The sequence below is a fragment of the Gouania willdenowi genome, chromosome 2, assembly GCF_900634775.1.
Source record: "Gouania willdenowi chromosome 2, fGouWil2.1, whole genome shotgun sequence".
Taxonomy (NCBI): domain Eukaryota; kingdom Metazoa; phylum Chordata; class Actinopteri; order Blenniiformes; family Gobiesocidae; genus Gouania; species Gouania willdenowi.
This window is the reverse complement of record NC_041045.1, coordinates 2,564,128-2,592,081: the sequence shown is the minus strand read 5'-3', so window position 1 is coordinate 2,592,081 and position 27,954 is coordinate 2,564,128. Positions and strand designations below refer to the sequence as shown.

General features: G+C 37.9%; 1 protein-coding gene across 1 annotated transcript in view; it reads right to left on the bottom strand.

Moving 5' to 3' along the window:
- Nucleotides 1-27,954, bottom strand: part of nlgn4xa (neuroligin 4 X-linked a) — a 105,832-nt gene that overhangs the window by 678 nt on the left and 77,200 nt on the right. The window contains exon 4 of the mRNA XM_028472427.1: nucleotides 187-372. Coding sequence (XP_028328228.1) covers nucleotides 187-372 — 186 coding nt within the window. The remainder of the gene's footprint in view (nucleotides 1-186; nucleotides 373-27,954) is intronic.

Sequence of the window (27,954 nt, the reverse complement as noted above, 5' to 3'; positions counted from 1 at the left end):
TTTCCACATCTACTTGCAATCCATCCCGACACACAATTTGGAACACAGAGTGGTTCAGCTTTTGATGTGAAGCCTCACGCTGCATCAAAGCATGAAAGCAGATGCACATCCAGAGCAGAAAGTGACTGAATGACGAAAAGACCCTTCCATGGGGGGAAAAACCGTGTTGTGGCTGTGAACACGCACCTTCTGAGTAATGCGAGAGCGTGAGCAGGCTGACGCATGAAGCTCCGGCGCCCGAGCCAAAGATGGTCACTCTCTTTGGATCTCCTTTGAAGGCCTGGATGTTTTCTTTGATCCACCTTAGAGCTTGAATTTGATCCAGCAGCCCATAGTTGCCTTTGGCTGCCTGGTCTCCTGTGCTGAGAAACCCTGGATAAATAAAAGCACAGAAGAGCTGATATCAGTTCAATCTAATAAAGCTTTCAAATGCACTACAATTGTTTTTCTTGGACACTGTTTGATTAAACAAAAATATATGAGAGACAAAAAGCTCGTCTCCAACAGTGGAAACAATCACAATTGCATATAGAAATAAATCTGTATGGAAACAACACCATAATATGTAAACAAGAAAAATGACCTCTGCAGTCATGTGTAAATAAGACAGTTAATGTTACAGAGAAAAACTAAGTGCCAGAATATTTGTCCGTGCAAAAAAAAAAAAAAACCCATTACAACACAGAATATATCCATTTTCTCTATATTTACTTTAAACGGGTGGTTAAATGTGAAGCAAGTGTTTGGAAAACAAACCCACAGACTTGTCAGACATAACTCACCGACTTCTTAAGCACAGAAAAGTAGAATTATTTACTCCATTCAAACTTCACTAATCCCCATCAAGCATTGTGACTATGATTTTGGGACATTTAGTTTGTCAGTAATTACATCAAATTACACAAAGCAGATAAAAGTGAGATAAACATGAAATCAGAGTCGTTAAAACCAGGAACATAAAGCTTAGCTGTCATCATAATATGCTGATTTATTGACCTAAAATACAGATAATAAAACTTACATTAAACACATTTTCACTACCTTTTAACGCATCCACACAACTACAAGCTCACAAAGCACAAGAATGTGACAATATTTAGGATAAGACCAAAATGGCGATCCGATATAAATCTTACCAGAAAGACAATTTAGGGTTAAATTTGCTGATACAAAATGCCACACAGGCACATTTACTAACAAACAGCTGCACAATATGTGCCACTTTTGGCTTTTTCTCCTATAAGTGACAGCACGTGTGAGTGAGTTCTGTAGTTTGGCTTGTTTAGTGGTTGATCTGGGTTAGGATGCACTCAGCAAGCAGCGACTCTTAAAACAGCTATTTTGATACAAAATAAGCTATACAATTATATATATCGAGATATTGTTATTTTCTATGTCGCCAAGATAGAAAACTCAATATTTCTTGAATCTCGATATATCGTTCCCGGCCCCACTTTAGAAGATAAATGCACTGTATGTGTACAAGGGAATTGATATGTTTTATTTATTTGTGTATTTGTAAAGGGACCATGTGTAATAACATTTGGTGTTAGATCAATGTTAAGCCACACTTCCTAAACAGCAAGCCAAAACCAGTAAAGCAACAAATGTTAGATATGGAAAGGCCTCTACATCGACTGCACTGTGAACCATTGGCCAGAAAACACAAATGCCCTCCAGTCAATGGGCTTCCTTTGAGCTCTGGAAAACTTGTTGACAAATTAGCAATTTCATCTATTAAATGTCTGCTGCCACCCGCAGGCATCGCCTCACCGAGCCAGGGGGGCGCGTTGGCCAGGCCTGGCAGCGGCTTCCTGTCCCAGTGAGTCGAGTGGAGCCAAGGCAGTGTGAATGACAAATAGGATGAGGGCACTGGGGTGAGGGAGCTAGCCTGTGGCTCTTTGATTGAGAGCAGATCCGGTTAGTCATGGCGCGCTGGGGATGATGGAGCCCAGGGTGGAAGGTGTCACAGGCAGGAATTACAAGGCCTATGGCACCTTCTTAGGATCACCACAGGCCACGACATGACCTTGTCCTCCCTGCTCCACCTTTCTCCCATCACCCCCCCACCCCTTCCTTCTCATTTCTCTACTTCCAAGTCCTCAGCGGAGAGCAGCCACCAAGAGAAGTATGCCTACCGGGTGCCCCCCAGGATGAGTGAAGATTAGTCAAAGCTTCGTTTCAAAGTAAGAATGTCCCTAAAATAGACTGCATACATTACTAAGCCTCCAGCCTGGAGTTATCACGGACAAGACAGCCTTCTAGAGAGCTAGGAGAGCTCACAGAGAATTCCTAATGTGAAATATACAGTAGAAAAACACTTCTCTGTAGAAGCATTTCTTACAAGGGGGCACCAACAACCCTAGCTCAGGAAGGTAAAACCAGGGCTTGGTTTAAGCTAACGCTACATCTACCTGGCTATCTGTGACGTTTAACTCCAGTTATTGCTTCTCTAATCGAATGTTACAAACTCATTAAAATGTTTCCGCTTATACTGTATTTGCATTATCTGAGAAATTCCACCAGTTTCTGAAAGCGAACGAGTTGCTCTTTAGTGTCACATGTGATGGACTTGAGTCCCTGTTGATTTCAGATTTTGTAAAGTCTTTGTTATAAAGAGAGAAATACATTTTTTAAACCTTATGAACAATAACAAGTTACTGTAAGTATTTACTCTATTTTATTTTTATGTTAAAGGTAAATTCCAGAAAACGTCGAGTACGTCCTCTTTTATGGAAATCAAAATTTGGTCACCCTACTAGCGGAAGCTAATTACATTCACAAATGAATTGATGAGATAAAAATAAGTAAAATAAAAACAAATGTTGCCCTGTTTTTACAATTTTTAGGATTTTTTTCGGTTTTCTCTGAGTTGATGAGAATAATTTTACAAGGAAAAACAACAAAAAATATTTCCTACAAAAACGTATTCTCATCAATTCAGAAAAAATGAAAAATATTGCTTTAAAAAAAACAGAAAAACATGGCAACATTTTTTTTTTATTTTAGTTATCTCATTACAAGCCCTCTTAAAGTACAAAGTCCCTCTTTTTGGATAAACATATTTGCACTATTTGATAATTAATGAGGTCTTCCAGTTTTAGTACGTGTGACATCTGGCGTGACGTATGGTCGTGAATGTGACGGTTTACAACATCTGCTCTTTATAGAACTACTCTCTGCTGAGATTGTTCATAAAGGAAACATTTCCTGTCACTTTCTTAACTACGAAATTGATTTACAGGAGATTTATTTCTTACTTTGCTAATATGATGACATTTTTTTGGAGTGAGGACCATATTATGGTTTTTTAAAAATGACTTATAAAACCTCTTAATCCAAACCAGGCATTCATTCCAATGACAGGACCCTCGTTAAAACGAGTAACAGCTCTTCAAAATGTGGAGCTCAGAACAAAATAGTGATGTTTAAAATTGCCCATCCAGATTCCACTCAAAAAGCATCGGTCAAATTAAAGGCAGAGGAGTGCTTTTAATTTACCATTGGTGATTGTCTTTAATGGCTGTACTTCTTCTGACGGATCCTGCTAAAATGCACTCCTCCCTTTCAGTTAGATTGCATCTCCCAAATTTAAAAAGCAGGATGTCATTCTCCACAGTTTGAATTGATAGGCACAACTAAAAAGTGCCAAGGTAATTTAGTGTAATAACAATCCTTGGAGGTTCAGGGCATTGAAAAGCTTCGTCAGCAGGAGTTTGAAAGAAACCACAGTGAACAACGTGCTTCTGCCTTTTCAACCGTGTTCACAGCGTAGCCACTTCTCAGACCCCACTAGAGACTTGCTTTCCAAAAAGAAACCTTAACTAAACACCAGCAAAGCCAAACATCCGTCTATCTACAAGCTGTATAACCTTTGTCTGCATTTGTAAGCAGATATTAGGTTAAAATTATTGCAGATAAAATATAATCAGTCTGGAAAAACATGTAAATATCGGTACAAAACACACGTATCTGTGCATAATATTGACATACCTATATGTAACATGTCTCTATATCCATACGTAGCATTTATGTCTGTACATAACACTTACATGTAAGTACGTAAGGTATACAAATTTGTTTGTATCGCAAATATCTTCATACGTAGCATTTACATGTCCGTACATCTATATACCGTATCTCTACTCTACAGTTAAACTTTAATTATCTGTTCATAACTACTACGTATTTGTACGTAACAAATGTAAGTCCGTACATTACACCTACGTGTCAGTACGTAAGGTACACATATCTGTATGTAACATTTACGTTACCGTGCATAACGTTTACAAATTTGTACGTATGAATACATACCCAGAAATAACGTAACAAATCGGCATGCAACATATATGTAATCACCAGATTCTCATCTTAGGATAATTATTCCTATGAAAGCTCAACAGTCCGTCACAAGCTATTAAATAAAGGTAGCGCAAGGAAGTATATAGTATTGGAAAATGTTCAGATTTGTTACCTATATTTTCAGTAAAAAGCAACAATAAGTGGATGAAATAAACTTTGCTCCAACATTTCATCGTTAGCAGTAGCGTTTACTCAGAGGGGAACTGTGCGTCAATGCTGCATTTACCAACAGGGAGTTTAATGTAGGCCAGTCATTAAAGAGCGGACATAGCAGCACTGAAGGAACCAATTGATTTGGTTTGAGTGCTTTTCAAACTGATTATTTCTGCTCCACTGAAGACAGTGTTACATCCTATAATTCCCACTGTACATGGAAAAGTACAATAAAGCAGTTGAAACACAACACAAACGTAAAAACATCTGAAGAACATTTAGAATCTTTCCAACTAAAATGTCGAGGAACTTTCTTGTTTATGGTAATTATGTCCCTTGAACGATATTTAATGTCTGCATGTCCATCATTTTCTGAATATCCTGCTACTGCTACTACACACACAACCAATGATTACATAAGCAGTTGAAACAAACCGAGCATCATCATCATCAAAAATGGCCAGGTTGATTCCACTCCCTGATAGAATCCTCCATTTTGCTGATTGATAAACAAACATAGTGAAGGAAAGACATTTTCCCCAATAAAGGATAGTTCTTAACCCTGATAAATTTACTGAGATAGTTTCAGGGAAAAGTTCCAACAGTGGAAACACACCTACAGCTACAGCTAAAAGAAGGATTCCAGGGTTACTTTAGGGATTCAAACCCAATACATTCTTGCTGTGCTGACCACAAATCCATAGGTTTGCAGTTAGATAAGGCATTGTGGGTAAAGTGCCCATAAACACAGTGACAATGGATTACTTGGTTCTTTCACTTTCTGGTGGATTTAAAACTCAAGTAATAATAATCATAATAAAAAACTACCAAGGGGGATTTGGTAATAGCTAGAGGAACCTATCTACTACTACTGGTGGTCCGTGAAGGGATACTGTGCCTGGTCACTTTTTGATTTTACGCTTTATTTGTTGAATTAAAAGGTGTTTTCATTTAATGAAAAAACCTTTACAATGATTAACCACATCAAAAAGCAACACTCTAAAGTTAAATCTAAAAGAAGCAGCAGCATAAAATAAATAACACGCATGGTGCCACTAACAGTCTCCAATACAAAATTTCACCTCAGGCTTTCTTTTGCGTATTGTAAGAAATGTACATTTTTGCCCAAATTATCTTTTATTTAAAGTCATCTGAGGTCTGATCTGATATTTCTCTATTTCTGTGAATCTAGCTTTATATGGGAATAATTACAAAATGGCATGATTGCAGGGTGAATCAGGTGAGTAAGAAAAAGTTAGGTCAAATTAAAAAACTCATATAAAATGTTTAACCTCTTGTCTAATTTTGGAGGATTTAACGTATTCCGTTGTATTGTATTTGACAACATTGCTGAGGAACAACTGATACAGATTTAAATGGTGATGTTAATAGTATTTTGCTACATTAAATATTTAAAGGTGCAGTCTGCAACTCTTATAAAAGTGACTTTTTGTCATATTTGCTAAAGCTGTCACTATGTAAGTACAGCTTTACATCAAACTAGTAGTTTGAACAGACTCATTGAGCCCCGCCCCCCTGCAGCCTTTGGCAGATTGCCAGAATGCACCGTGACCGAGCAAAAAACAACCAATCAGAGCCAGGATTGTGTTTGATGGGCTGTCTGTCAGCTGTTGCTCACAGTCCCCGCCCCTTTCCCAGAGCTACAGCGCCAACTTTTTTTTTTTTTTTTTTCCAGTGTATGGTCTGGAGGAGTAGAAGATGGAATTGGTGACTTTTTTGCTTGAAAGGTATTTACTGCTGCTTGATTTACATTATGTTTGATTTGTAATTGTTACACTAGAACTCTGTAGTGCATGTGTTTGTTCATGGCTGTTGTAAGTGACACTGTGTTGTTGTTGCTGCTGCTGCTGCTGCGGTGTGTGCACATTTAGAGAGAGAGAAACGCTGCAGTAATATGCTTTTAACAGAGTATGTTATATTACTGTGATGTTGCTCTCAGACTAATGTTAGCTTGTTAGCTCCTCTGAGGGAGGGACTTTGGAAAGTTTGGAGGCAGGGCAAGAGAGCAGCGGGGAGGGAGGGATCTGAGAGTTGCGGACTGCACCTTTAAGAGTATGGCTTCTTAGTTTTTTTGCTACTTTGACTATTTATTACTTTTCTTTTTCTACATTATCACAAATTGTGCAAAGCTCACCCTTCTCTTAGCCAACAAGCGGCTAGCCAAAGCAATAAGCACAAAATGTCAAAATCCATGTATTTTTCCGACTTCTATCATAAAGAAGATTACATTTGTTGAGTCTAGATATTGAACAGTGAAGCCGAGCTTGCAGTAATGCTTTGCAGTCTTCTTCCTACCGTGCTAACGCTCCTTTTGATCAAATTAATATTCTCTGCAGGGATTTTTAACTCAGCAGTTTTACAGCCTCTGTTACACAGTGTGATGCAGAGTTTCTGGAATTTTATAACCTGTACATTCCCTTACAGCTTTTCCAAAGGACGGCAGTTAATAATCAAGCAGCTGGCTAATGACGGCACATCCACAAAAATGCTGATTAATGACCGTGAAATAAAAATAAAAAAAAAAAATACAAAGAAATAAACCTACATCAACATTTTTATCGATTTATTTCTTTGTTGCAGCACAAAAATATAAAGACACCATCTGTCTGTTGCTTGAGCTTTGAAGAATGCAGTCGATTTAATCTGTTTGCCACTGATATACTCACACATGGTATATTTAGTCATGCTTCAGATATTATAATGTTAAAGTTAATGTGTGTTGCGTTAAACAACACTTAAGGCTCTGCTTTAAAATAGAATTGTACTCATAATCAGGTGCGTTTCTTTGTAAACATTAAAACATTTCTACTGAATTCTAGGTTAAAAAATGGGATATATTGTATTATTATTATCATGCGGAATACATGGTGTAACATATACTGTAGGGCTGGGTGATGGATTGAGATTTTTTAGACAATATTTTCTTTGATATAGATTAATTTTAAATCAATGTTTTTTTGTTTAAATAATAAAATACTAGTTTTAAGAGTCGTTCCTAACTGTCGGCCTCTCATACAAACTCCTCAGCGCCACCTCTTCCTTTAGAGCAAACTGCTCTACTCCGCCCCTCAGTCATGTGACAAAAAAATCAAAAGTTTTTGAATTTAACTTAATTCCTATAAAGCATTTTTGGAAGGCGTGATTTTAGGATGTCAAGAGTTATTAAATGAGGGAAACCGCTAAAACGATAATAATACATAAAGAGGTTTACCCTGAAACCAAATTTGTGAAGTTTTGAAAAGTCTCCATTTCATGGTTCCAAAATCGTACCAAAAATGCTAAATAAGGTTAAAAAAAGTTAAACTACTCCGTTCAATCTCATGCTTCAGATTATTTACAAAATGGGGATGTTTACGTTGATTGTAACAGCAAAATTGGACATATTTACAGTATCTGTTTGTTCCACTATCTTGACATTCAGTCTTTTGAATATATGGGAGAGGAACATTTAATTGATTCTTCAGTTTCAGTCCGATTACGGATTATCGGAGATCCTACATTAGGTACAGTGCACTGTGTTAAACTACTCCTGCAACCCACTGGATTATTTTTGCATGATGCTAATATTTATGTTTAGATCTAAAATTCCTTTATATTTCCATTTAACATCAAAAGTTTATATTGTTTTTTTAAGTCCCCGTGAAAATGTACTGGAAGTTTGCAACCTTTTGTGTACTACTGCATTCTGAGGATGTATTTTTGCTCTGTTTCTGTTCCTTTTACATGTTGCAGCTGTTCATAATTAATCAAGCACTAAAGAAAACTATGTGTTCACGTGTTGACTTCATGTAATATAAAAGTGCCTGTGCTGCGTTTTGCACCAATGACTTTGACTCACCCCTCTGGTAAAACCTGGGGGAAATATATATCATTATGTTATCGTTATATTTATATAATAAGCAGGGCAAACGCATTACAGAATGTTAACCTGCTTAGCTAGAAACTGCTAGCACATTTGGGAAGAGTCAGATTGCCTGTTACATTTCATTACCGTTCCATTTGTGCTCCTAAAAAAGATAAATGTTTCCAACTATCTAATGTAAACCACAGCTAAGATAAGGGTTAGGGTTTAACATAAGTCGCTGAAAGATTTCCATTTGAAATCTCATTATTTCCTCCTAACTACAGAGAAATGTTTGACAAATCTAGTCTGGGCAGAACATCAGAGTCCCTGAAATACCATCAGAGTTGGATCAAAATGCCACAGTGTGTTATCATACATAGACAGCAGCGAGTGTGATAGAAAATATACGAGCGTGGCTGTAATTTAATTCTATCCATCACGCTGGAAATAAGACGGAAATATTTACACACTGTAGCCGCGCTCTAGGTTGCTATTATTTGCTCGGTTGGCGTCACATGTTGTTGCTCATAAGCTTTTTTTCCGTGTACTTACAGTGAACGAGGATCAGATTTCTGTCCTGATCTGATACGGTTTCATACGCAAAGTGCATGCTAACCTAATTAAGCTAATCACAAAGCAGCTCGCCTGACATTCACGTTATAGACAGCTCCTTCGTTCATGTCGTTGTGAAAAAGAAACGGAGGATGGCCTCACTGCTGAGTCAGGCCCTTATTCCATAGCATGGATTCCACTGGACTTTTTGATTATGAATGTCCTTCAGTGCTAACGCTAATAACGGGAAAGTGCACAGACCAATGCTTTTCCATGTCCTTTATTTATTCCAACATGAGGAAGACGCGTTTCCCTGAAAAACAAATACTGGTAAGAATGAAGTAAAAACACGTCTGTGCATATTTTGATGAGACTCCAAATCCAGAGGTGACAACAAAGTACAAATACTTTGTTATAGTACTCAAGTTTTTTTCTGGTATCTGTACTTTACTAGAGTATTTACTTTTTCCTTTCAAACTTGACTTTTTCTACTCCTTGTATTTTAAAAATGAGCTGGTTACTTTTAAGACCTTTGAAGATGACGCCACAACGTAAAAAGGTTTTTTTCTGTTAGGGAGGTCCCTTAGTTTTATGGTTAACAATTCCAAGTTTTTAAAAATGTTAAACTCAAAGCTGCTCTGGGTGTATTTTTTTTTTTTTTGGAGTATTTGCACTGTTTTTTTCTTCTTATAACATTTTGTATTTAATTTTTTACTAATTGTACCTATAAATAGTGCTAAATTATCCAGGTGTTCATTAAGGGTAACAGGTTTGCTCTGGGTTTTATTGATGATTTTGACAAATTTCATTTACAATTCATATTTATTATAAGTGCTAAATTCTTCATGTGTTCAAATGTAACAGATTTAACTTGTTTGCTGTTTCCATGTACCAGTTTTCTAAAAGTTCCTAAAAAAAATAAAAGATATGGAGTTTAAAAACCCCGTCTTATTATTGTAAAAGCTGATATCTGGAGTTTCTGAGAAACGTCCCGCCCTCAACAAATCCACTATAAATCTATACATTCACTTGAGTACTGAAGATAGTACTTTTGCCACATCTGTCCAAATCCCATAATGCAATGTGCAAAACCGTTCCAAAACCGTCAATCAGAGTGTGTTTAGATAAAAATGAACTTTCGAATTCCAATTTTAACCTTTTTTCATAAAAAACTATCATGGGTAGCAGCTCTTTGTGTGATTCCAACCTGCATTTGACCCATTACTGTTCTAGTTTTTGTGTTCAGTGTTATCATGCGGTTGTTCACTTGTGGCATTAGAAGAGAATAGTATGAAAAGAATTAAAGAAAACCATTTAAATCTCAAAGGAATGCCTTTGAGAATTAAACCTTTTGTGTGTTTGAGATTTTATCACCAGACAAAAGGTCAAAGCAGCTTTATCTGTAATTGTGTGGGTAGAAGATAAGAGGAATGTGATGTAATCCAACTGAGATGATTTCAAACACCTGGAACATAATTTTGAGTCTGAAAAAAAAAAAAACAAGAAAGCTGACACTAAGCATGACCTGCTTTCAAACGCAACCTCCCCTGACCGACAGCGCGGCAGTGAAACGAACACACTGTCAGTGCGTGTCAGCCCACACAGACGCATCCAAGGGTCGCGTCATGTGGCAAATTTAGGATGACAGAGATGAGTCACACTCAGGACGGCATTATGATAATGATGGAGGAAGACAAACATAGACCTTCTACGATTCCGTTCGCTCGGAGGCTGCGGATTAGTCGAGGTTGGCTGGGCTGCTTCTAGACGACGACGCTTTTGAGGATATTTTTAAGAATAGCATCACAGTTGTCTTCGTCCTGACAGCCTTCGATGGTGCCTGAAAATAGTTTCACGCTGAAGCTGCTCCACTCCATTAACAGGAGGATAATCTTTAGTAGGTTTGGAAATGAGGCTCTTACCTTCACCCACTCTCCTTACACCAGTAAACCCAACATTTAACCACGCGACATTTTTCAACAACTCAAATGACCTCAATTCCCAACACCATCACACCTTTGTAGCTTAAATGTAGAAAAAGGTGCGACATGTCGCAACTAAATGGGAAAAGAAGTAACCTTTATTGAAAAAGCTACAAATTCTGACACTCCTTCTACAAAACTCCAAAAATAACAAATTGTGCAATCACTTTAGAATGGTAATAGTAAAGTTCTTTGAGTGCAAAGGAAAAAATATTACTTTTTTAATGCTCAATGTTCAGCAAGACCCACTTATTTGTCTGTGATCGAGCAGACCTTGAACTAAAGGGAACTTTTACCTCAGAGGTAGGCAACTTTTATTGCAGCGGGGCCACAAAAATGTGTTTGTCTGATCAACATTCATGTCGGCGTTTAGAATGAGCGATCTGAGCAATAATACAGAAAATAAAGGAATTTGGTGTGTTTGTTGTTGTCTTGCTCATTGTGGGGCATTCTGTGCATTTATGTAGTCCTTTTTTTTGTATTTTTCCTGTAAAATATAAATTTTATGGAGTCAAATTGTGTATTTGTGCTGCTATGCTGCGGGTTTTTTTTTTTTTTTGGAGTAATTTTGTGTATTACTGTCATTTTTGTGTGTTTTTATCTTGTCTTTTACTTTATTTCCTGCAGTGTTGTATTCTTGCTATTGTTTAGTGTTTTTTTCTGTCATTTTGTACATTTAACTTGGGGGCCACAGAAAATTAGACAAAGGGCCGCAAGTGGCCCCCGGGCCACCAGTTGCCTATGTCTGTCTTACCTATAAGTTATGTTTACAACATAAAATGTCTTTAAAGTACTTTTTTGGACAAACTTATATTCGAAAATACATTTGTAGCAGTCAGTTGTGGCCAGATTTGACATTGAGTCGCTGATTCCGGCAAAGTGTTTGCATTCGCTCCATCTTTTTTATTTGTTATTATTCTTTATTCACCGTTAGTTTTTTGTAGATTTTATTCACATTTTCTTTTTATATCTTCGTATTGACCCCAAAAGAGACACAAGAATTTGTGTTGGAGCTACTTCTGAAGCTGTAAGCGTGAGTTCTTGTTGCGCGTCGTAGCAGCCACAGTCAGTGTATACGTCAGTGTGTTTTATATATATATATATATATATATATACTGTATATATAAAACACACTGACGTCACTACAAGCCTCTAAAGAAGGTTTAATGGTGTCGATGTTGCTTCCCTGACGACAAGTTTCTTGTATCCCTGACTGCTCTACAAGGACTTTTAAAGTGCGTTACACAACTAAATGTATTATATTTCATCTTTTGATCAAGCTTGCATTAAAAATTCACTATAGATTTATTCACTAGAGGGCAAAGTGGTTTGACATAGGTCAGGCCAGGTTGAATTTTAATGATCAGGCAGCTCACAATAGACTACAAGGCTGTCTGGTGAGAAAGCTTTGATGACATATTTGCATGACTCATCAACGCTCTGACTCCTGTCAATGTTTTCCACTCTTTGGGTTGTTGCTATGGTGGCTGGCACGCACACACACACACACACACGCGCACACGCACACACACTTGCACACACAGATGTTGTTCAGGCTAATTATTTGGGGACATTTTAGAAGCAGGTAAACAATGTACATCTGTTTTTAATAATGAGAAATGACTTCCATCCCAGTTCCAAAGGCGTCTACTTGTTGTTTGCGATGACATTGAGAGGCGTATGTTTTGTCATCACAAATGGAACAAGAAAGCTCATTTGCAAAAGTGGTGGCATCCAAGTTTGGATTGTTGGTTTTACATTTGTCATGGACACTTGGGGTGTAAAGCACCAGTTTCATGATGATACGATACAATATTGATTCTTTTGACAAAGGTATGAAATTTGTTGATACTGCAAAGTCTGCTACTATTCAATGTCCATTCATTTCAAGTTGATTTAAGACTAAATCAGTTCCATTTCAACTGTGGTGTTTTAACATTTTTATGGCAAAAACATTTTAGATGTTTGAAAATCATTCTCACACAACCATGACGATGTTGATTGATGGTTTGAGTCTTAACCAATAAATGTATGGATCCAGATGAAAGTTCAAGGTTACAGACCTAATGAGCAGCTGAAAAACAATGAATGTGGGGTATATCATATGATATATATCGTCTAGTTTTACTGCTAGAATATATACAGTAAATGTCGGCCCAAGTACTGAAGTCATTATGTGTTTTGGAGATATTTTCATTATGGATAATACCAGTGGCTCCTACTAGAGACTATAGATAATATATAATAACAGATGATATGAGGCGCAGAGTTTTTGCTGTCGTGAGTTTGATTCCTGGTTGAGTTCATTAGCAATTAAAGGTGTTTTTTTTCTTATACCAGTAACTTACACTACCATAGCTTTATTATTATACAGTATATGATTAAGTTGGTATATATACAAATTTTCCTTGGTATAATATGTCCCACCATTGAAACCCACTTCATCCACCAAAGTAAAAGACATTTGGAAGGTGCTACATCACCAGTAGAAACCACTGACTCCTGTCCAAGAAGCATCTTTCTAAGTTTACCAGAGGTTTACCATCATGCTAGCCATACATGAGCTTTGCTTTACCCTCAATGGTCTGGTTGGAACCAAAACATGACAACAAACTGCTAGCTAGTTAGCATATTAGCTTAGCTCATGAGCTAATTGTGTGCAAGAGGCCTCAAATACACCAAACCGATCCATTAAATAGGCCACAAACTGCATCAATCTGTTAAACTTACTTACTTCTCTGATTAAGATTAAATATCTTAAGCCACTCAAGCAAGTTAGGTGATAGGAAATGATAATGCATGGAAAACCACAATCAACAATATGTTAATAAATACAGATATTGAGTTTTTAGACGTGTTTGCTAAAAAACGACTATGTTTGCTTGGGGTCTCCTAATGGCTCGCGGGGTCCTGTGCATGTTCATATTCCACATATAGCCAGAAACTGCTCTGTGTTTTATGAAAAGCAAGTGATGCTCTGAATAGATATTCAGATATTCCAAGACATAAAATGCAATTTCTTTTCAATCACTGACTTGTCATTCCACCCCCTGGTCCAATCAGATAAAAGATTTTTGGAGGAAAATCCCAACTATCTGCTTTTTGAAAATGTGTAAATACTCTATTTCAAATCAAGATTTGCTGCAAAGCGTCATAATAATAACCACGTTATATGAAGCTGTGGTGTGTTTTACTCCCTGCATAATAATAAATTCACCTCTGCTGCGCTGCTATGTGCTCTGAACTGTATGGTTGAATTAGATATTGATCTTCTCATCTGACTGTTGATAGGACAGCGTTCATGTTTGTCTTGTAGTTTTTTTTTGGGGGGGTCGCATTTTATCATTTGTTGTGAATATATTCCGGTAGAGGTCCTTATCTTTATTATAATCACGCATCAGCACTCTAGTGATGTGTGTCCATGGGATTCCGCTGCATGTGGAACAGAAAAAGAATGCATTTTAATGTGATTGCAGGGCAGACACCAGGGAAAAGAGCTAGGAGAGGTGGCAGAGGGAGCGGCCACTTGGAAATGGGTTGTTGAGGTAAATCAATGTGAAAATGAATGACAGGTTTGCGTATCCGGACAGAAGAATTGCATATTTACACATTCAAATAGAGGTTAAAAACTCAAAAGCTTCCAGGGATGCACACAAAGAGGGCGACAGGGGAACGTGTGTGTGTCAGAGAGACATTCCACCGCTCTGAGCCCCAGCAGGGAGGGGGGGGGGGGTTGCTACCCCTACCCCAGTCAACCACCAGGCATGCGCTCATTAAATTCCGCAGAGCTAATTAGAATCTATTTGACTTCCACGGGGAGACATTTGCACCGCTTGCAGAAGTGCACAAACCATTCACGGGCACAAGCAGCCATGCTAACTGCAGGCGTTTCCATTACGGTTGTGGCGCACACGGTATTGTTTGGTAAGTGGAAAAAAAGTGAGTGACTTAACTGGAGTTGAAATGTCTCATTAGGCCGAGCTATGCTTGTAATGAAAGCCATTTTAGCCATTAATCCTCTTTAAACAAAAAGAGTGCCACTGACAGACATTATTTGCTTTTGTTCAATCGACTCACCTCCCCCAACGTGTGTCAGGAGAAAAAATACACTCAAGCGGCAATTCTCAAGCAGTGGCTGTGGACTGCAACTGGCTCTGAGAGTTTCCCATCAGGCTTAATGTATTTAATAGAAATTTTGTCTGCTGAAATCTGGCAAAAAAAAGGTAATATCGGAAACAGTTTTTCAACCGATATTGAAAAACCATGTGCTGTTGTTTGAGACGTAAAAATAAATGTGGCACTTTTTCCAAAACAGAAGTTGAAATAGCTTTCTTATCAGGATAACCAATCACACCCCTAACCTAACGACAGCAACGAACACTGAAAACAAAACACAAAATGAACACTTTTTATGGGTTTGTATTTACATTGAGTGGGAAATTTAAAACTCTGATTTCATAGAATTAAAAAAATAGTAAAAAAAAAAAACATTGTGACACAAAGTCTTGATTATATACTATCTTTGGGCCGACTATTATTACGTTGTTCTATCATCATTTATCATTACATTATAACCCATCTTTAGTTTAAGTCTTTTAGCTGGCAGCTAAAAAGTGTTTTAAGGCTACTGTTTTCAGTCGTTCCAAAAACTAGAAGTTAAGCATGTCAGCTAAGAGAATTTTTGCCAAATGTTCTAATATTTTGATGTACGCTACACAATTTGAAAGCTCGTAATGTACACTTTTATAATCTGTGTAAAAACAGGAGTTCAGACCAGCTTTGGTCACAAACGCACTCGCCATTGTAACAAACTCTGACGTCTTAAAAAGACCAGAGAAATAATTGTCAACCCAAATAAGATCTCTGAAAAGTAGTTTTGACACCACTTCACCAAGCAGGGCATGGTTCACTGGAGGCTCTTACGCCCAAAGCAAACAATTACTCTCATTAAAACATATTACATGAGAAGCAGTGAAAGGCGGCCCTTGAGGGTTGCACAGTGATTAATAGCAAACCTATTAATTTACACGCTTTTCCCTGAAAATATTCATAAAAACAATAATCTCCATGGTAGTTCTGCAGTCAACGGGACGTTTGGCTTGACGTTGAACTGTAAAATGAAGGCATGTCAGGCTAACGCCACGATTTTAATCCACGCCTGTCAGTGCTTGAGCTTAAGGTATGTAATATTAGCTTGTCCTTCCTAAATGTCAGTTGTGTCATTCCCAGTCTGTGCTACTTCCAGGTTCCTTCCCTTTCTCTTCAACATCTTCCTGTGACAGTTGGACAATGCCTCAACAAAAAAGCCACAGAAGTGTTTGGGTAGAATGTGGGTGAAATTGACTAAATGGACAGTGCACTTTACTCTGCAACAACTGGGTAATATCCATGAAACGCCACAACAATACTCACTTGATTAGCATTATGTATGTATTGTTCTACAAAGACCTTCTGGAGGGGAGCCCTGGCCAGAAGAAAAACAATACATCTGGAATACACGTGAAATGCAGGATATTGACTAGGATATGGGTATCTACAACTTTTTCAACCATAAATAACTGTTTGACACTCATTTCTTTCCAAGAGGATTTCTCTTAAACTCTGACTCAGCAACAAAAGCATGTGGTCTGTGCCATGGAGGACCAAATTAGTAGTTTGATCAAGTACTATTACACAGAATAATATTTAGCAAAAGTAAGTACGATAATTCATACAGCCCATTTATTGTCAACCAATGCGTTACGTCAAGTTTTACATTAACAGTAAGAATATTTGGTAACATTTTACTTGAAGTTTTATACATAAGGCTGTCATCATATGTCAATACCATGAATAAGGTTTTCATGAAAGCTGTCAATTTAACTGTTATTCACTAAATTATGACACCTTTGGAGCTATTTTGGTGACGTAATGTCAGCCCTTATGTATAAAACTTCAAGTAAATATTCTACAGTTGAATAAAATGATGAAAATGAAAAATAAATTAGAAGATTCGAAAAAAGAAAACCTCAATATGTCCAATAGAAGCAATATATTTTAGCCAATATTGGATGGAGGGAGATATAATCTGAAACTTGTTTTCGGACCAATATCTGATTGGCACACCCTCGCTATCAAAGATCTCAAACCGTCCACGTGGTGCAACACGCGCTCCAGCTCTGTCGACACCAGTGTAGAATCATTTTAAAATGTAGTCAGAGAGGAAGAGTAATGTGCAGCCATATGTCCGCCTGATCCTGTAAAACAAGCCAGCGGGAATTTTATTCACCAACAAAAAATTCCTCTCACTGCAAGTCGCTCTCCCTCACTTTCAGCCTCCTCCCATCACTCCTCTGAGCTGAGTGGGAATGTCAGCCCCATCTGAGCTTTCCAATTTGCTCCCAAAACCCAACGAGCTAAGGAGGATCCGCGTGCAGCAGAGGACGGAATGAGGGCACGTTGAGAGTTTCCAAAATGAAACATGTAGATGTGTCTGAGCGTGACGGTCCTGGGGTGGCAGGCTTTTTAAAACAGGGTGAGGGAGTCCCTTAGTCACAGCAGTGGATAAAAGCCGACCTTCGGGATGCTGAAGAAAGGACACGAAGGCAATTTGGCACAATTTGATTATTAGGGCTCGAATGAAGGTGGGCATTTAATGCATTGTGGAGCCTCTTTGATCAGGATTAAAATGAATAATGGGAGAAAACGAGAGAAGTCCAATTAAAGTAGCTGCAGAGCAGCAACAGAGGTGGTAAGAGTTACTCAAAAACCTGCAAGCAAGAAAAATCCCTCTCGCGCTTTTCTCACCCACTTATTTTTCATCAAACCTTTTCAATCATTCATGGGGCTCCTGGGGTTTATTTCACACTACTGGACTTGATTGGTTCCATGCAGATTTCAAAATGTTTGGGCTTTGTTAAAGGCAAGTCATCGTTATTATAAAAAATATTATTTTTACTTTATTTTATTTTTTAAATAACCAACACAGTCCAGTAAAATTAAGTGCACAAATAGTTACTTCATGATTTCTTGAGTTTGCCCTCAAAAACTCTGCCCAACTGACTTCCCAACACATTCATGGTCTCACAGACTGAGAGTTGTGGCAAAACCATAGTGGATGTTTAATTTGGGGTTTACGCAAAAAGATCTGAATCTCGCCAAAATTGAACGTCTCACGAAGTGAGGCAATATTACAGGGCATACTGGGAACCAAAATGAAGTCAAGCCAATCACTGCCCCCCTTTGTCTAGCAGAAAAAACATAAGAAATAAGGAAAAACATAAGTAAGAATGAAATAAAACACTTCAATGCGCACATTTTTGTCAGCATTTTTTCAGCAAATTCAAACTTTAAAATCTTTTTTCAAGCAAATAATCTTTAACTTATTCATCGATCACAGAGGTGTCAAGCACATTTTAGTTCAGGGGGCCACAATACGTAGCAGTTTGAGCCACAGATTTTAGGCGGGAAAATGTGTAATTTCAACATTATTGTGCCCTAGTTTGCACTTCTACATGTACATAAAAATACATACATACATACAAAATATGTAAGAATCTGACAATATCCAAGCTAAGAGTGACAGATATCAGTCCTAGCAGGATCTTCACTTTCATTTTCCTAGATTTTGTGACCTATTTCTATTTCTAAATTTGAAAGGTTTTGTAAGAATTTTTTGTTTTTTCAACGGTTTAACATTTAGCCCCGAGGTCATGAGTTTGATACATCAAGGATGTGTCAATCTGATTTTAAAAATGATCGTCCCGAGCAGCTTTAATTATATTTTATTTTGTTAATCTATATTATATTATATACATTTTATGCTTGTAGGCGTAGATTGGTGGAGAAATACATGAACTTAGTTCTTAGCTAAAGGTTTATTTATTCAAACAACTTTTTTAAGGAAATTAGATCTGACATGTTTCGACTGCCAACTGTCAGTCTTCCTCAGAAGCATGATTGCTTTGCTGTATCCCTATGAATGCTTTGATGATTTCCTTATGAAAGAACCCATAGGGATACATCAAAGCAATCACTAGATGCCTCTGAGGAAGACTGACAATTGGCAGTCGAAACATGTTAGGAGATCTAATTTCCTGAAAAAAAAGTTGTCTGAATAAATGAAAACTTAACATATTTTAAAAAAAAGACGACAAAATAAACTTGCTGGAATGTTATATTTTAACTTTTGTATTTCTAACAAAGTAGCTTTGGTTCCTACGTTTAGAAAAAGTTAATCCATAATGAGATATTCTAAAAGTTTCAAACCACATTTTCAATGTCAGTCAAACTTAGTTTTGAAATAATAAAAGTTCTTACAAAACAAATATTTCCTGGCCTTTGTAAATAAAAGGTAAATATTGCAGAAGATTGGCTTCACAACACCGTTGGAGGGTAGCTCAGTCATGTCAGGGTTTTGGCAGTACTTTTAATAAATGGCGACACAGAGCCAACAGTAAACCATTGTGTGGACCTGCTTCATTCTTTTATCTCTAAAGACCAAAACAAGCGCCAAAATAAAGCTTTCAACATCTTACTCATCCTAATGTGAGGTAGAGTGGTCTTAGGAGCTTAAATGAAGGTAGTGGGAGTGAGCACACTGCGAAACAAGGCGTAGTCAGTGACGTCATGCTAACGTTTGGGTCTGAGCAGCTAGCATGACTAGCGAGCATGAATTGTTGCTCTATAACCAAGGTCTGATTTTATTGACATCAAACATTGGCAACTGTTGGCCCCCAAATCAAACAAAACAAAACAACACAAATACAAAAAAACTAAAGAAAATTTCACAAAACAATAAATATACACAAATAAAAATATACAAAAATAACAGAAAAATAAGAACACAAAACAAAAATGACACAAAAATTTGAAAATTATATAGAATGACAACAAAATTAGAGAAAATGACTCATAATACACAAAACAGAAAGACAAAAAACACGATATACATAAAATATGGAAAGTGACAACAAAAAGACACAAAATGACAATAATAATGACTCATAAGACACAAAACAACAAATGTAAACAAAAATAAGAGAAAAAAATATACAAAATGACAATGGAAACTCACAAAAAAGAACAACAAATATACAGAAAATGTACAAAAACACACAAAATGAGAGAAAAACTTACACAATGACAACATGATAACACACAAACATTCACATTTTCTTTTCTATATCTTCGTATTGACCCCAAAAGAAACAAGAATTTGTGTTGGAGCTACTTCTGAAGCTGTAAGCGTGAGTTCTTGTTGCGCGTCGTAGCAGCCACAGTCAGCGGCGCGATGTTCTACATATGAGACGGGAATTTCTCTGTGCGACACAAGTGTCGAAGTGGACTTATCAAGGCGTAGACCGGGAGGACGTTGAATCTTTTTAGAGGAGTATACAATATAACACACTGACGCCACTACAAGCCTCTAAAGAAGGTTTAATGGTGTCGATGTTGTTGAGGTTGTTCCTATGGTGGCTGGCACGCACACGCACACTCACACACACACACACTTTTCCTGTATTGGTGCTCAGATTGATCATTATTCTAAATGCTGACATTAATGTTGATAACGCGGCCCTTGGATCAGATAACCTCACATGTTTGTGGCCCCTGCTGTGATACAAGTTGCCAATCCTTGATCTACATTTCCAACAGATCAACAAAGCTACTTATACGAACACAACTCAAGTAAAAAGCCATTCATCCCAAACACAAAACATCCATAAAAACACATTTGTGTCCAAACATTGAAAGGTTTGGTTATCAACCCCTACAGGCAGGAACTGCTCCACTGCTGGGTTGATTAACTGAAATAGCCTTATTGTTTATCTAAGATTGATCACTAATTACGCTGCAACCAACTGTTGAAAGAGATTAATATTTATAGCTGCCAATCAAACTGAAAAGCCTTCTTTCAAAATTAGAAAACCACCGAAGTGGAATTTAAGCCTAATTTCAACAAGGAAGCAAACCCGACCCCTTACTCGAGGAGACATCACATCGCTCTTGGCTGTCATTTCTACATTTCCTCCTTGTCAGTTTAGGAAATGGCAGACAGGAAGGGAGAAAATTGGTGGAAATGTGAAGCGGTCGTAGGCACAGCGAAGCTTAACAAGGAGAGTTTGGAGCCCAGATGTCCGTGCCCCCTCCTCGGACCTGGGCGTGCACGTGATGTGTGACAGAGCTGTCACAGGTATCCAGCCTGTGTGAGACGGACCCACCGACTGTGGCGAGAGGGAAAGGAGGAGTGGGGGCTGCATTCATGGCCATGACAGCTTGTCCAGGTGGAGGACAGCTGGGTGACAGTGATGGAGGGGGGACGGGGTGGGGTGAGGTCCATCTTTCTCTTCTATTGTGGAGTGCTTATGGCTTACAGTGGGTACACACACTCCACTACAGCTCCGGACACACATCGCTGCTCACACTAGATCTGGGTCACAAGGCTGTAAGTCCCCCTTGTTCATGAGCTGCCCCCCAACACACCCAGGCACAGCCCACTGCCATCACCTCGCCACAAACCATCTGTCCTCCAAAAGCCTGCGTCTCCAATCCTTGGGGCTCTGACAGGTCAGCCTTCAACACAACAGCCTGATGCACAATAAAAAAAACCTCCAGCAGGCAGTAAACATGTCTGGTCAAAGGCAGAGAAGGGTCGCTCTCCAACATCCACCAGTATCGTCATCCCAATGATGTACGCTGACGTTTACAAACGGTGACTAAGTCAACACAACAAGAACTCATTCACTGCTGGATCAGTATAGCATGAGATCATAGATCTCATGCTGTTATTAGTGAGGATGCAGGAAGTATCCTTACAATTGTTATCCATTTTTTGTTTTTTCATAGATTAAAATATATATTTCTTGGGCACACTTAACACTAGCCTGTAATCATGAGAAAGGTTTCTCCGGTTTTACCTGAAGGGACTACAAACCTAGCTAACTGATGATAAGATAGGCCTACATCATACCTCTGTTGACTTTAAAATTATTTTTGAATGTCTTTCTGACAAAATAGAACGGTGACGGTGAGCAAGCAAAACAGTTACGTCCTTGCAATTAAGTCCAAGACTAAATTATAGCTCAACAAATTAATGTAATGCCATTTATTCACAAAACCACAGAGCTACAACTGGCTGGTTTCCGTTCACATAAACACTAGTTTCTAGTGCACATAAGAATCATAGTTTTGATATTTTTCCCTCCTTTGTCCCTTTAGGGACACCGTACGTTTCAACTCCTTCAGCCTTGGACCGATTTTGACAATTAAGATATCAAGACATGTAAAAAATTCAGCAAAGTTTGATATGTTTTTTTGTTAAAAAATTTCCCCATTTATTTTGATTGTGAATTTCAGATGTTCAGCCATCCTTCAACGAATTTCAACCATTCAACTTTTAAAATATTCAGCTGTTTGATGGCAAATACTAATGCTAGGCTAATGTTAGCTAATATTATTGCTAGGTTAATGCTAGCTAATGCTAATATTAGGCTAATGCCCGGCTAATGTTAATGTTAGCTAATGCTAAAATGAGGATAATGCCAGCTAATGCTATACTAGTTCAATGCTAAGCTAATGCTAATGCTAGGCTAATAATGCAGTGTTCAATGATGCAGGCCTCACTTGCATTTTCTTCAGGAAATGCAAATATTCTAGTTGACTTTGAGGCTGTACAGTAGAAGAAGAATCTTGAAGCTCACTAGCGCCCCCTACATGAGGCAAAAAGTCCATCACTCTTTTTTCAGAATGTCCGACACAAACGATTGATTGATCAAAAATTTAAACTACAATGCCTCAAAATGTCTGACTGTAAACATATAGTTGCAAAATACACTTTCAGTGTTCATTAAAATAAATTGACAATATTTTGTAGCATTTTTCATGATAAAAATGGGAGTCAATGCAAAAATAGTCAGTTTTTCATATACCAACATCGCCATGCTGTCTTGATTTAATTTGTGAATTTTTGTCAGCCGTTTGAAATCTACTCTTACACGGCAACAGCTGCTGTCATGTTTTCCCGAAAATACGTGGCCCTGACTATTGCTGCACTGCATCTTTAATTTTATATGCTGGAAACATTCCTTGAATATTTTTGTCAGTGTGTTTTTAGTGTCATTTTTGGAGTCATTAGCTAGGTGTATTTTTTGTCATTTTGTGTGTTTAAGTTGTACTTCTGCATGCTTTTGGGGAAATGTGCATTTTCTTTGGCTCATCTATCAAGAGACACACGACGAAAAACAAAATGACTGGAAACAGCATATGAGCTGTAAAGAGTTCACACTTACTCTATTTTTTCCTCGATTTGGTAGAGATAATGAGAGAATGAGGTGCTTCTTGACAACCTCACTAGTTGTCCCATTTCTCTATTTCCAGCTCCAGTTACATAGAAAATAAAGCAATCAGTGGTCAAATCTCAGTCTTGGTCCTTAAGTAAAAACAGTGATTGTTGGCCAGACGCCCAAAGAGAAACAATGGGGTCCCAGTGAAGTCAGACACACATGTTAAAGCAGGCAGCCTCTTGGCTGAGTGAGACCATAAAGATGCTCAGGTTGACCAAACAGAGAATGGCGGCGTCGGCTGGATTTCCAAAGCAAATTTGCTTTTGTCCAACTGCACTATAAACGCATGAGCTCATCTGACGCTCACTCTGCCCTCAGAAAACCAGCGGAGGGAGAAAAGTGACCTCACACTGTGACATAGTTGTCCTTGGTGTATTCTATGACATCTTTCACCAGTTGTTCATTGTTGGAGCTCTGACAGCAAGGCACACAAGTCCATAAAACATCAATGCAATACCTGCGATTCTTCGTGATTGCTCAGTTTCACAATCGAATGCCATAAAAATATAGAAAACACACACACCAGGAATCAATAGTCAGCCAACACACAAGCATATCATAGCAGCTGCTAATCCTCTTTGTCACCAGTGCTAAGCGCCCCCCCACCCAGCAGGAAGGCTGACACAGATGTTCACCTCCTCTAAAGCACGGTGAGAGCCCAGCTCTAATATTAGAATGTGTAAAACACGCAGTTCACAGCAAGAAGAAGCTTATCCCAGTGATATACTGCTACCTTAAATAATGCATCTTAATGCCAAGCGCTTCTTTCAACACGCTAATGTCGTCATGGTTACAGAGACTACATCGCACTTTATGCTTCTGATACGATACATTAGTGATACATCGAGTCCCTGAGTCATATTTAATGTCCATTAGACAAAGAAAGAATAAAATAAAATACAGGTCTGTCGTCAGTGATGTCTTCTTGTCAAGTTCACCATCTTTCTGCGTCTGATTTGAAGTTTTGAGTTGCGTTATAAATCTCTTCTATAGCCGCTGCTGCTCTCACAGACTTCCGTGTTTTTGTAACTTTGCTGTGGAACGAATGCGCTTCCTGGCTTCGGTCCGTGTTCAAAACAAAACATGAAGCAGTGATGGTGCATTTACTGTGCTTCGGAAACACAGGATGAAACACTACATGAAAAAATGACCCTGCGACACAGAAAACAGGAACAAGTGGGTCATAAAATGGATGAATGGATGGATTGATGAAAAAAATCGATGCAACCATGGATTTTACCGATGCAGGCACGCAGTGACTGATGCACCTCGATTTCACCCTAAACTGTACTGATGCACACTGAATGAATCGATACACTCACATTGCGCACGTTTGTATCTAGATACCGATTCATATAAATGAATCTCCAAATGCTTAGTGTGCGTGTGTCGTAAATATGGTTGAAATAACACTAAGGCACAGTTTGATTGACAGCTGCATCCAGATGTGAAAGTAACAAATTACTGTAATTTAGTTGCTTTAATCAACGGACATTGTTTATACATGAGATGTTTACTGTACGCAAGGGAACCGTGGCAAGATTTATTACCATAAATAAACATGAGTGATGAAAGTAACTTGTAACTTTTACTTTGAGTACTATTTAAATGAGTTACTGTTCACTTGTACTTGAGTATTGTATGTATGACTTACTTATACTTTGTACAGTTTCAATCAAGTAACTATTTGAGTAGGATATACAGTATTAGTACTCTTTACACGTCTGGCTGCATCTGCTCAGGACAAAAACTCTATAACAAGTTCATTCTCTGCCCAAATAGATCTACATAAATTAACAATTAATTGGGTTTGTTAAGAAAAAATCCTCCTCCTCCTCTACCTAGCCTGTCTTTCATTCTTTCCCTGAACACCTGATTAAAAAACAGCAATCAGTTAGAGAGGGAGGGGGAATACTAACTAACAACAATACATTTACTCTGTGTTACTAGTTAATCAAAATGTGTGTTTCACTTCCTCTTTAATAAAGTGTCCCCAAGATAAAACACATTTACAAATGACGAAAATACAGTAATTATTTGATCCTTTTCCAACTCTTTCATTTTATTCAAAGTTTTTCAGTTTGGCGTATTTTGTTGTAAAAATGTAAGAGTGGATGGTCTTTAGGGGGTGAAACCACGGTTTTTATTTGTTTTTGGCCATCTTCAACATATATACTATACAATACAAAGAATAAACATTCATTTTAACAACCAAAAATGGAATGGTCTGAAGCAGTAACTGCTTCTAAAGAATTTTTGAACATAGACAGTGAACTCATTAACTTAAAGTGATCCTAAAGATCGTTCCAAACTTTAACACAGTCAAAAAAAATGCATCTTCTTTAAACATTTGTTCTAAATTTACATTTTCAAAAATATGAACAACTCTTAAATTATATTTTCCTTCTCTTCGACTAAAAAGTGACAATAATATCCAAAGGAGCCTTTTATTTCTTACTCGGAATAAAATCTTAACAATTTAACTTTACAACATCCATACATTTTATTGTTCTAAATTGTTTGAACAGTTAAACTTTATGTATTATTCTTAATGCACTTTTTTGTAATTTGATGAAGCGATCTACATATGTTATACATGTATTACCCCAGCTTTCTATTGGCTGAGAATTGTAGTTAATTGTGACGTTTTGGTGGCTTCTTACATCACAAACCACCACTGTTCGCCACGCCCCTCCTATAAAAACTAGCACCTGTCGACTTCGCAATCTGTGGCGAGTAAGTTTTTAACTCATTGACTGCCAAAAACGTCTAAAGACGTCAATTGTGTTTTTCAGCTGGGGTTGCTAGGAGACAGTGTGACGAAGCTGATGCTGAAGTTCACATGTGCCCACTCGACCAGAGCATGTGTGGAACTAAGTGGACTATTGAGAGTGTTGCAATGGTGAGAGAAAACAATCAAAAAACAGAGCAAGCGGTGACACTCGGCATGTCCGGGAGGAGGAGGAAGTTGCGTGTGTGGAGAATGACGGGGGGAGAGACTTGGAGGAACGCCAAAATACAGTAAGCAAACCATTCAACTCTGACACAGAAAACAAAATAATAATAATTTTGCAGTCAAAAACCTGGTCCCAGTGGTGTTTTTGTAGTTTTATAGAAGGAAACCAATATTGAGGTGTCCCTAAAGCAAAAAAAAAAATTGCTTCAAAGTCACTGACAGATTTTTTCAGAAAAAGGATTTTTTCTCAGTGTTTTGTCACAAACTGGCAATTTGTGTGAAACTTGACTCTATTCAACTGTTGATTACGGAAACAAGCTAGAAACAAAATAATTTATTCTGATGAAAGTAGAGAGTCTAATCTTTCAGACTTCAGGTTGTCAAAATATTCTGTGGGTCTTGAAAAATAATCTAAACGCCTGCTAATCTGGGGTTGTTGGCTGCTCTGAAAATGGCTGGGAGTGAATGAGTTAAGTTGGTAGTAAGCGTAGCATATATTGTTCTTTGGAGTTTTTAATAGGATAAACTGGGCGTGTCTTAACTTTTCATAGAGCCCCGCCCACAATCAAGGCATTTTATAAATTTCTTTACAGCAAAAACCTCAGGGTTTAGTTACTCTAAGTGTGTTTTTGCCATTTGAGTGAAATGCTAATTTGCTCCATCAGGGAACCTCAGCATTGTTTTAACGTTTAGTGATTTTACCTGAAGACACAATCGCTCGTTGTATACTCACTTTTGCTGATATATTATTTGATGGGTTAACTGGGGAGCAAAGCACCATCAGCGTGTTTGGTGGTCGGGTAGATTCACTCTCTTTACTCAACCTCACGTTGTTGAGCAACATCACTCTTTATTCAGAATTCATCTCCGGAGACCACTCTGCCTACAGTTTACCATGTAAATGAGCCCAGTCAACTTTGCCTGTGGTCGGCCGCTGTGCTGTTGATGGTGGGATGCTCCTTTATATTTCTGTTGGCCTCACAGGTTGAAATGATCCACCTGCTAACCCTGGGTGAAGGTCCTGGCAGGAATCTGGTTGGTTGTGTGCATTTCCAGATGGATGCAGTCAAAAAGTGTTTAGTTTTGTTTGGTTCATGAGGTCTCTGTGAGGGTCAGCGGATGTGCCACATGCAGTTTAATCACTCTCTCTATGAAATCTTTGAAAACATCTGGTCTTGCTGCCCCACTGAGTTACAGATAGATGTAAAAAATGTATCACCGTAGAGCTATTTGTTACTTTTGGAAGAAAATCTACCTTCATCCATCCAGGGTTCTGCTGGAGTCTATCTCTCTGGTTTCTAATATGAACAAATACCAATAAATATCTCTCAACTGAAATATCCGGTTAAGCCTACAGTTAATGTGATGCCCACTGAAGGTATTCCCCAAATAAACATCATCTGTCTAGGCCTGGGCAATCTATCGAGATTCAAGATTTATCAAGATTTCTATTTCGACGATATAGAAAATGACATTGATACATTTTTATTTCATAGCTTATTTTGAAATGAAAATACTTGCTGTAGGAGTGGCATCTTTTGTTACGTCTCAGAACAGCATTAAAAACAGATGGATTTTGTGCATCCTAACCATAAAAAAGTCACACTGCAGTTGTTTGTTAATTTAATTACATTTTCCATTAGCAAATTTAACCTAGAAAATATTGACATTTATATCATATATCGCTATTTTGAGAAAAAATATAGAGGCATGCGTTTTGGTCGATATCGCCTTGCCCTACATCTGTCCAAAATAAGAAAA